General features: G+C 40.3%; 1 protein-coding gene across 2 annotated transcripts; it reads right to left on the reverse strand.

Moving 5' to 3' along the window:
• Positions 1–150: 150 nt before the first annotated feature.
• KCTD7 (potassium channel tetramerization domain containing 7) lies at positions 151–11,522 on the reverse strand. Of its 2 annotated transcripts, XM_056357904.1 has the most exons (5): positions 11,090–11,522; positions 10,104–10,273; positions 8,317–8,495; positions 7,444–7,816; positions 151–1,812 (listed from the first exon to the last, which is right to left on the reverse strand). In XM_056357904.1, coding segments are annotated over exons 1-5 (867 nt in total). In that variant the 5' UTR covers positions 11,234–11,522; the 3' UTR covers positions 151–1,811. The 2 variants fall into 2 exon arrangements, with proteins under 2 accessions (XP_056213879.1, XP_056213871.1); XM_056357896.1 differs by lacking the exon at positions 151–1,812 and having other exon boundaries at positions 4,602–7,816; positions 11,090–11,521.
• Positions 11,523–11,823: the final 301 nt, after the last annotated feature.

Consider the following 11,823-nt stretch of genomic DNA (forward strand, 5'->3'; position numbering starts at 1 on the left):
TGCCCGGAGGGGACAGCCCGGCAGCCTCTGTAGACAGAAATAGCTACTCCTATTTAAAACTTACTCCTTTTCTCGTTCACGCGGCGCTGTTGTGTGCTGGGTTTGGTGGTGGTTGGGTTTTTTCCTTCCCCCCCGCCCCCCCCCCCCCCCCAGCAGGGCCTAAGGCAGCTGCCCAGCTGGGACAGCAGCAATCGCTTTAGCAGGACTAGTGGACAGCAAGGGAAAGTGGCATCCCAGTTACCTCAGAAACACGGGGGAGACGCTGCTGAACACAGCCAGCTATGCAAATCCAGAAACAACTTTCTGTTCAAGCGCCGCACGAGCAGGGAGGGCTGCTGGGGTCTTCTTGCTGCTCCATGCGGAGGGGTGGGCAGGGAGGAGGACGCAGAACCAACACCCTGTGGTACCGGTACTGCCACGCAGGTAGAAACTGATGGAGGAGGTTGTGGTTGGTGCCATCAAACGAAGCCGGAGGCTGGTGTCTGATTGTCTTTGGCAGTCACGCAAAGCCAACGCAAACCACAGGGGAGGTGAGGAGGGGGAGGGCAGCTGCTGCCGATCAGATCAGCCAGATGCCAACGATTTTCAGTATAACTCATTTTATTGCACAACACAAACTTTATATCCACATTTTTTCTACATATTTTAAATAAAAAACATAGACTATATATTACCTGAAACAAAAAGTCAAACATAGTAAGAAATGATATGCTACAATACCCACAGTATTAAACATCACACATCAGCTTACTTAAAAACAAAACACATTTGGAGATAATTCCAAACCCTGATCATTAGCCTCCAGGCTGGATTTTCAAAGGCATTACAGGTTACAATGCATAGACACATACAAGTTATAATTCAGCAAAACAAAATCCATTTATAAAAAGTCACAGTGAAAGTGGAGGTAAACTTATACTAAGCTCGTGTAAGTAAAATGACTAAGAACTGCTGTTCTGGAAAGCAATTTCCAGTTAGAGGACTATATGCAGAAGATAATAACAACACAATTACCCTCTGAAATCTTAGCTTATTTGCAGAAAGATAATGAAAGACTGGAGGTTTTCTCTGTTTGTTACATGAAATTATGTTTCCATAGCCCAAATCTCTGAACTACCCTGGGTCCTCTCTACTGTGTGTGAACAACCTGAAAACAATTTACAATTGTTCACCTACAAATAATTAAAGAACAAACAAAGGGTTCAGTAATACCAATCATAATTTACAAGCCAGCAGGGTCTATAAATTGTCCAGATTAAAGTAGTTATTAAATGAAGAAAGTGAAAGAAGTATAATCTCCCAGAGGTTTATGAGGTGTTAAGAGATCGTTTTTCTACAGTATTTGCTGTGAAGTCTTCTCTTACCTGTCAGGGGTTGCATCCCTAACTTGATTACTTGGCTTTGCCATGCAAAGAAAGATCAGTGCGTAAGCTGTGGCATATAAAGGTCTTCAGACCTCCAAATACCAATGCCAAAATTCAGCTAGTGTGACCCCACAGCCACCTCGCCTGTCACTGCTGTACTTCCCAGGGTAATCCACAGACACTGGATTTTCCGACCCACTTAATACATCACAGTACAATAAACTTACACAGAAAATGGATGGACACAGTGGAGGTTAGCTGGGCTTCCAGACAGGGCTGGATCCTCTGCCTGATCTCACACATAAATGCTGCTGAATGTTCCTCACAGCACAAGAGTTGAAACAAAATGGAAAGAACACTCTGCAATGCAAACAATCAGCTCTGACAAGAGATTTTCCCTGTTGGCACTTCCATCGTCTTCCTCATCATGTCACCTGTCCCAGGTCATCTATAAACAAGAATGAGCAGTGAGAATAAAGTTGGGAAGGCACATTCCCAGGGGTTGCAAACGCCAAATGAAGCTAGAAAATCACGACCTTTAATTTTATTGCTATTTAAAAAAAAAAAAAAGAAAAAAGCAAACAAATGAGAGATCACGGGCTTATCCTTCAGCTCAGAGCAAGCAATAAACAAGGCCCTTAAACCCCAAAATACAGGCAATTAGGCTGAATACATATTACTATGAAACAGATGTAAGCCCTTAAAAGAAGAGTTTACATTTCTTAACAGTCTTCAGAAAAAAATAAAGCAGAAGAGTGAAATTAAAGTGATTATCTATACATAAGGTTTCTTAATTCATTTATTCAGGTAGTTTTGTCAGTAATAAGATTTTCTCTGATTCTTTAGTAACTATCAGTCACCATATTGTAATATTAGGAGAATCTCTTTAGTTTGAAACAGATTAAGTATTCACCTTGCAAACAAATTTGAGGGTACAGCAGAAAGAAGAAATAGGTTTCCTGCACATAAAGTTGTACATCTGAAAGATCAGAGAACGGGGCAAGGACCAAGGGGGAATCCAGGCAGAGTCATTATCACACTGTGAATCTTCAGGCTGGACACCTCATCTCCTCATGCCTCTTACACTTCATCTAACAGACTGAGATGTGGGGGAGTGTGGATGGGGATCTCACCAAAATCTTCCTTCAGAGCTTACGAGGACTGTCCCTGGGAAATACACTGCAGAACTAATTCCCTCCCACTTTTTCATATTTGCAAAAACCAGCACAGGCTGAATGCACAGGATACATTTTAAACAGGCTGTATTCGCTTCTGGGGGGCAGTGAGCAGCAACCTCTGCTGGCTTTAGATTTCGCTAGGAAAACACAGACATACCGAGAACCTTCAATAAAAGAACTGGCCAACCTGTCTTTCCCAATACATATATTGGAACAATCTGGCTCAAAACAGATTAGGGCTTAGCAAAGCTATTGTTTAAAGCAGTTTAAAATATCAATATCCTTCAGAGTTTGCTGGAATTTTAACCGTCGCTTCAGTAAAGGCCAGATTACGTGCTTGTGGCAAAGAGTACATTTCTCATACGAAAGAAGACTTCTGCCTTCAAGGACGTGTGGTAGCCAAACCCAACCCTGTGACTACTTCGTTTGGCTATTGAAGCCACAGGCATCTACACAGAGCAGAAGAACAGAGACTGCAACTGAATTGACAAGTGCTGGTTCTCTTAATGGACTCACTGTTGAGAATCAAGATTCTTCATTTTCCTGTTACTGTAACAGCCTCCACTCTTTCAGACATTGAACACCTCTGGGATGAGCGATTTTACAAAATGAGGGCAGGGGATATCTAAGGCATAAGCAGGCTTATCCGAAAACCAATGTTTAACTCAACCCTTAACTATCCTGCTAGTCTCAGGAAAGAGTATTACACAACTGAACAACAACAAAACCTCAAAAATATTCACATTAACAAATTCAGGTCCTTTCATATATTTTACATCATGAAGTGTCTCCCAGGCAGACTTCCTAAAACTTAAAAAAAAAAAAAAATCCATCAAAAGGGGGGGTAGACAGAACTTCCTGCTGCAGTAACTCACGGCTTTTACTGTTCAGATAACGAAGTCCTGAAAACCCCCAACACAAACCAAAGAACCCACATTCTCCTCAATGCAGAAACTGATCCTTCCTTATAGGTTTTGGTTAAAATCAGTTGTTTTTTTTTTTTTTAAAAAAAGAAACAAATCCAGCAGTCTCGGAAGAAAACATGCACTACGAGGACAAAAAGAATCTGCTTATGGCTCAAAGACTTCCCAGATCAAAGATGCTAGCACCTTCACTTTCCTCCAAGGAGGACAGAAGTCCAGCAATGAGTATTTCAGGTTACTACATAGAGTATTGTGGTACTCAAGTTAAGAAGCACGCACCAAGTTGAAAAGTTATGCGATTTTAAAATTTGTCTTAAACTCTTGAAATCAACATCAAGTGGATGCTGCACAAATATCTTTATCATGTCATTTCTGAGGGCTTTACAGATGAGCAGGTATCCTTCCTATTTTACAAGCATAAAACAGATGCAGAAACTTTTAATGTGCTATGAAATTGGCCAAGTCACTTAATATGAGACCTGATAGTATGATCTCCCTTTGCTCCCCGTTAAATACCACCAGACAACCCACATATAGATGGGAAGTTAATATGATGAGTCATGTTTTTGTTCAGACACGCAGCAATCTTAAAAAAAAAAAGCTAACAATTCTACTTTTTAAATAACTATCCCTCAACTCTCCCACCATTACCCCCAGTATTCATAAAAAACAGAGTAATCACTACAATCCAGGTATGTAATCAGTGCTTTGAAAATATTTGAGAGTTCTTATTTGGGGAGGGGAGTTTATTCTGACACGTATTCCTTTATGTCAATTTGGGACCAAAAATGGCATGTATCCTGCCTCAGAACATGAAATAAAAAGTGTCTTTCCCTCTAACTACATGAACTAAATGGACTGACATGTACTGTCCTTTTAATGATCTGCAAACATGATATACATAGCAACATCATATTGATGACATGAGACTGTTTACTGTATGACCGATTTGTCTATGGTGTCAATTCACAAACACAGGGTATTTGGGAGCATGGGGTGGAAAAGTAGCAGTGTAGATGATAAAGTGGCAAAAAGCTAAGTAGGAGAAGCACAGAGAAATAGGTAAATGTGTTCTAGCAATCCTCTAGCCTAGCTAGGTATGAAGAAAAGTCCTAAAGAAAAAAAAAAAAGCAGTATTACATAGGTATTTAGTTTAATTAGACAATTATAAAGCACTCACGATATACAAAACCATCTATCATCTTAAACATGGATTTAGTAGATCAGCTACTCACATTTTTGCTGCAAACGCAGATTTCAAAAATTACGCTATATGCCAAGAAAAGTCAATAATGTTATATAAACCAGTTACTAGATTATACTCCCTCAACATCCACCTGCACAACTCTTCTGTTTCTGCCAAAAAATGAACACATATTAGGTAATATCTTCTAAATAATTGTAAACAAAGACTGCTTAGAAGAAGTGTGTCATTGCTAACAATATTGTTAACCTGCACAAATCACAACACAGAATGTATGTATTTAATGAAAGCATGTCAGCTCAAATCCATGTTTTCTATATTGCACTTATGCTGTCTTCTGGAGGATCTGAAGGATGAAAGCTTCAATTAAGATGTACATGGTACAGACCAAGATTTTAATCTTATCTTTTTGGTTAGGTAGTCTTCCTTCCTTATTTAAGCACTAAACAGGAGAAAGTTATAAAATATTGGGGGTGTGTGCACATTAAGAAATAACAAACATGATCAAAACAGGGATTTTGTTATTATAGCTTCTCTAGAACAACAGCAGAAAAATTCTTAAAGCCAAACTAAAAACCATACTGTTAAATCAGACTTCCATTTCTGCAAGTAGTGCTGAAATTCAAACCAGAGACACGTGCCACATAAATACATGTATGGGAAGCGGCAAAACCCACTGAATAACCCAGTAAAACTGCAATCCTCATTGTAGTCTCCAATTAAACAGATACTGAAAATCTTGAACTTCAATGTCTCAAGTGTACAAGCAGCCAAAACTTTGTAAGCCTCACCTTTAAGTTCGTCCGTCATTTTATCAGAAATTGTGGTTTACAGTTTAAGATTCTCGGGGAGGGGGGAGAAAAATGAACCCAGCAGAGTAGCAAAGAAACCATGCAAGCTTCCTCACCTTTTAGGGAAACTTCACTACTCTCAGCTTGACTTTTAATTTTGGGGTGTCAAACAACAACTTGTAACACAAAGGCCAATCAATATCTTGGAAAACCATTTAAACAAACTTAAAATTAAGATTCAAATGCATAAACTTCCTCCTTCCCTCCATTTCAAAATTTAAGCTCTGAACTTGAAACTCAGCACTTGACAAAGACCCTCTGCAAGTAAACTTTGCAAGTAACTCTGCAAGTAAAAAAATAAAAAACCAGAGATCATTAGAACTATATGCCCCCACCTCAGAGAGACAATTTACTAAGAATTCCTAAATTAAATACATAAAAGCATGACAATGCAAATAATTTGCCTCTGTTTTGCAAGACACTTTGATCATAAAGTTCTTAGAATTATTCTGAGAATTACCTCAGGTAACTGAGAATATTAATCATTGTAATTAACATGTTTCCTAAGTGTTTTGGTCAAAAGTTTAAGTAATATTCTTGGATTAACTAATCCAATGGAATGCAATATGCAAACACTTTCCCTCTCCCCTCACGATTATTTTGAGGCCACTTCAAGTGGGGTCTTCTAGAAAAATACTCAAGCTTTCTGTACCTCACAAAACAGTAGTATTTTCAGATGTTTGGATCAATCTTTCAGGTTTAGACATAAAGTAAATTCAGCTTTGAGATGTGATTAACGTCAGAAACGCAACAATTACCTTCTGAAAAGAATATGATTCTGCAATGGCTGCCTCTTTCAGTGTGGAAAGAAATTTCCTCCTCAGATATACCCATTTATAATTGGAGAAACATTTGAATATGAAGATTGACCTTTTTTCCCCTGATATCACACCAGGAAGGGTCAACAAATACATTAAAAATGAGACTTAATTGTCTGAAGAAGGTGTGGTGAAGGAAGCACTTGTCTAGTATCATCACTTGACCAACTCTAGAACAGTTATTCTCACAGAATGTAAAAAGAGTCAGTAACAAAATAATATACATTAAATATTCCTCTAACTTCTGCTAATAGGAACATACATACAGGGTTTTCTCATTTACCAAAAGCCTTTGTAAATGACCTGATTCTATTAGAGCTTCTTTTTTGTAAATACTGTAAACATTTAGAATTTCTAAGGCTAAAAACAGGCACAAGTCTTCCATGAACAGTTATTATTCCTAAAAGCATTAAGGAATATATTCCAAATCTGCTATTCCTTTTTCTAACAAAGAAAATAACTGAAATATCATATTATAATTCACAATGCAGATTCTTAATTAAAAAATGAATATAGCTTCATCGTGACGACAATTAATAATATATAGGGAATACTCCTTGTTTTGTTTTGTTTTTTAAATGACCTATTACATGAAAATTACATTTCCAGAATCTCTGTGCTGGGTGTTACTCAGTTTTATAAAGTGGTAAGTTTAAGTGGTGATTAGAACATTTGTAAGTGGGTAAAATTGAACCATGTTATGTCAGCATTATTAGCACCCCAGCTTTATAATAATGCAGGTGAGACCTGCAATATCCATTTTGCAGACTATGATACTAAAGCCACGTGTCAGGTGGCACCTTTTAAAAGATGTTAAGATGCTCCTCTCCATAATTTCCATGAGGTGATTTTGTTTTGTGCCTCGTTAAGGTACCTGAGCCAACAGTCTTGTTTCAGGCTGGTTTTTCAAGATTTCAGAGGTTTTTCAACCTCAGTAACAGGTTCCCTTTTGCTGAGCAGCGAAGCGTTAGCCAACACTTCAGCAGACTGATTCCAATACGTGTTAGCAGCAATGCATTTCCAGAGACATGTTGCAAAAATATTAAAAGCAATTGTCGTCTAGAAGTCCTTTTATGCCTGCACCATTCTGGACAAAATAACTCACCACCAAGTAATCTTGAATTCATAGATAGGACGCTTGCAGTAATAGTGATTTATCAGGTGTTTATCACAGACACCAATACACTGATGATCCACAGTTATCCCTCTGTCAGACAGGTCTGTCACAATACAGTGCAGAAGATCATATACATCAGCCACAGCCTCCCAGGGGCCAAAAGATACATCTACTTCGCAGTGATGTTCAAATAGCTTTGTCTCGCTTTCACTCCTTTCAAAACGTAAAGAATTGAAATGTGGGCATTCATAGGGAGTGATGGGCATCTCTTCTTTGAAGACACAGACCTTCAATTTTGCAAATCTTGCTTTTCTTTGCATAGCTCTAAGCTTTGCTATTTCAATTATCCGCTCCAAATGATCTAAAAAAAAAAAGTTGAAAATAACAATGAAGCGCCTAGCAAAAGAAAACAAATACAATCATTTTGTGTGAAACATACTACTGCAGTGTTTAACAAGTTATTCTTACCATAATACTAGCAGCAACAGGAAGCTGCACATAGCTAGGTGTAGAGTAATTGATTCAATCTGCTATCTTTTGTCCTCACTATAAGCCCAAGTTTATTCAGTGGCAGGTCCTAACAGAACAAATGCAGAGGCAGAGAAACCTTCTCATTTAATAAGCCTTGCATGTTATGGCCTAGATCTTGCTCCCTTTTAAGATAGCAGAAAAATCCGCATCCTTGGATGCGGCAGGAACAGATCTGGCGTGGAAACCTCAAAGATCTAAAGAGCATGAAAAGTATATAATAAAACTTCTCAAATACAATGAAATTAGTTTGAAAGTTGAAAGCAGATCTGAAAGCACCATGTATACTATTCAATTCACGCTAGAAGAAACAGTCAATACCATTTTATTTACCTTTGTAATATGGCATTAGGCCCAGGAAAGCTTGTCTAACTTTTTCTCCTTTCAGAGGCTGAATATCCTCTAGATTGTCTAGCAATGGTCCTATGGAATAATACTGAGCTTCCTTGTAAACTGACCTCACTCGTTCTCTTGGTGGCAGGTCACCAGACCGCAAGAAGTTAAGTATGTCTCTAAGAAAAGGGCAAAAATATTATTAATTAACACAACGTAACTGTTGCAGGTGGGAAAGGAGAGGAAATACTGGATATTCATTGTTTATTCCTTTGAGACAGAAATCCTTACACTTAGACAGCAACTGAAATAGGCATCATATTTCCAGCTTTTGTTTTTAAAAGCATTTGCCACATTCAAGTTTCAAAGTCATCACTTCACATTTTGCCTCTATTAATGTCAAAACTCATTCAAAAAAATACCATCATATTTTAAACAAAAAGTTCAAGGTGGACTAAGCACTTAAAATAGAGGAGGACACAGCGTTTCATGGGAAAGAGATCATAGTTACTGTATTTCAAATTTAGGTTTGTGACAAAATAAGTCTTTTCCATTTTCCTGGTGAATCATATACATGGACATTTTATCCCACACAGAACCAGGATTCTAGCTAAATGGATGGTGCATTTGCAAAGGAGGTGTTCTTTTCACAGGATCAGGGCCATATATGCTTTGTTATTATAATAACAGAGACAACATTTCCTTGTAGTTCTGAAACAGTGTTAAGCTGCAGGATTTTTTAACAGGGAAATATATCACTTTATAAGCATGAACCAACAAAACTGTTACTGACCATATCAAACCAAACAAGTGTTGCTGCAATCTTCATTAGAATGCCAACAAACAGCACGTGCTAACTTGGCACTCTTTGCCAGCTGTGTTTTCAATTCAGATTGATAACATCACAAATGAATTGGTTTTCCAACAAAGCAGGAGGCACTTCCAAATTGCCAAATGTAAAGAAACAATTATTTTCAAATAAATATAGTGGCTTAATCTATTTCTGTCCCAGATTATGCTACAATCCGAATGTGCTTTGAAAATAATTCAGTACTGTTGAAGAGATTAAGGAAATGTCTACAAAGCAGGAAGAAGAAATGTAAGTTAAATTGCAAAATCTGCTTTGGGCTAAGACATTAACCCATGAACGCTGCTTATCTTTTATAGCAATCTCAGACCAGTTCAAACAGAGCATTAGTATGATCATGGTAGTTTAATTAAAAACAAAGCAAAAGCTAAACACATAAGAAGAAATCCTGAAGGTGAAGGAATATGGCACTACATAAAAAAAAATTCTACGAGGCTTGTTTTTTTACCAGTTATGTTATAACCTGTTTAAACACTGAAAGCATCAAACTTTCAACTGTTTAAGAAACCTAGATGCATTCCTTCCATTCCCACTCTATCATAAACACTGTAACATCAATCAAAAAACAGTGCTGTACAACAGAGCTTCCTATGAAAAGGACTGCCAAATACATTCTTTTTTAAAACATCAAAACAGCTTGATACCTTGGAAGGGGATACTCTAGAGGAGACAATGTACAAATTCAAGACATTACTTGTTTTTATTTTCCCGCTAAGTTCTTAAGAATAAAACAAATAGCTTTTTAATCGCAATATACTTGAGATGTTTTGAAGGTTTGGATGCCAGCCAGTCACATCTACCTACTACACAAATATGACTAACTAAAAGGAAAAAGTAGTGTTAAAAATTAATTTTTCTTTAAAAATAATTTTCTTCAGTAACAACTTTTAAATTATACTGCTGAGGACACTGTACATACCCAAAGTAGGTTCCATCTCTGTCAATAAAGTATCTGCCTTCAGCATCTGTTGGAATATAGTGTCTTCCACTAAACATAGCCGCCAACATTGTGTCCTCATAACGTCTCAGTGTTGACAGTCTTGTTGTAAAATACATGCCTCCTACGTTTAGTGGAACAACTTCTGGAAACTGCAAAAGCAATCACATCATCAGAAATGAGCCTCCAGTCCTCTGCAGACATGTTCAGGCCAAAAGGGGTACAACTTCCAGAAGACACAGCATGTGACCTTTGCCACTGTGCCATAACTTGGTGCAAAAATGCTTCTTTCCTGGCCTGTTGCCACAGAACAGTGAGGTTCAAGGGTTAACAACTTGAGTATGTTGGTTGGCTTCTGGGTGTAATCAGTGAATGTTTTAATTTTACTTGGACATCTGAAACAGCAGTAATCACTCATCAGCTTTAATACCAGATATTCATTAAAAGCATTTGTGTCTCCTCGTAACTCTTTTGGGGAAAAGGAAAAACAAAACAACATACACAACCCAACCCACCCCCCTTAAACACACACACACGCAAAAGGTAGGAAATCTCAGGCCAACCTCGGGACTTGCACTCAGCTGCTACTCCACCGGGTTCTTTTAGATTACGCTACTATATGCTGGAAAAAAACCAACCCAGTGATTCTGTATTTACATTAGGTTTACAGCAGGCCTGAAAGCCGAGTACCGCACCTTCAGATGCCTGGTACTAGGCTAAACACTTAGTTGTATCTGTCAAGTACAAATATGGATGGTAATTCTGAGTAACGCTGCCAAGCTATTGAATTTAGTAATTTTATTAGAATTCAAGAGACTTCGTTTTATTCAACCATTTTGTTACTAATGGAAAATGAACTGGCTATGCTTAAATGCTCCAGCAAAGATCTCCGGAATGCTTCGGCCGCTGGGCGGTACGTGCTGCAGGCAGAGGACCTTCCCAGCTGCACAGTGCCGGAGAGCCCTTACCTGCTGAGGCAGCAGAGGTAGCGCTTGTCCCGCCTGGGTTGCGGTAGGAGTGGCCGGCTCTTGGAAATCATCCTCCGCATCCGAGCTCGACATGGCATCATCCGGGTTCCCACTCACTTTGTTCTGCCCCGTAACTACCACCATCCCTCTGGCTCCCCTAAGCAGCTCTGCTGGGTGGGCAGCCGTGGCACTGCCAACTGGGAAACCGGACCCAAATGACCCCGGCGCGCTGCCCACCGGCTGCAGCTCACGGGGCAGGCAGGGCACGTCCCTCCCCGGCCTGACAGCGGCAGTTCACCGCGGCATTGCTACGCGGGGCAACGAGCGGCGGACGGGCTGTACGGCGCTACCCCCGCGGGAACGCCGCTCGCAGCGCCGTCCCCAGGTCCGACGGGCACCCAGCCCCGCCAGCGGCCGGCTGAGCCAGCGGCCGCCATTGGCTGCGCGGCGCGGTGCCTGATTGGCTCCGGCAGCCTTTGCAGCACAAATGGCAGCCGCTGGGTGGATCTGAGTGGCCGCTGCCCCACGCCGCCCACCGCCATTGGCCCAGCCGGGGGCCCCGCCCCGCCCCCGCAGCGCAGCGCAGCGCAGCCTGCGGGGCACGGCCGGCGGCGCGGCCCGGGCGCTGCTCGCTGCCCGCCTTCCCGGCGACGTGGGAAAAGGGATTTTCCGACCACACGGAGCGAACGGGCGGCCTCCAGCGCAGTGCACCGCCTGGCGCTGCGCACGGAGCG

This window comes from Falco biarmicus, chromosome 1 (genome assembly GCF_023638135.1).
Source record: "Falco biarmicus isolate bFalBia1 chromosome 1, bFalBia1.pri, whole genome shotgun sequence".
In the NCBI taxonomy this organism is placed as follows: domain Eukaryota; kingdom Metazoa; phylum Chordata; class Aves; order Falconiformes; family Falconidae; genus Falco; species Falco biarmicus.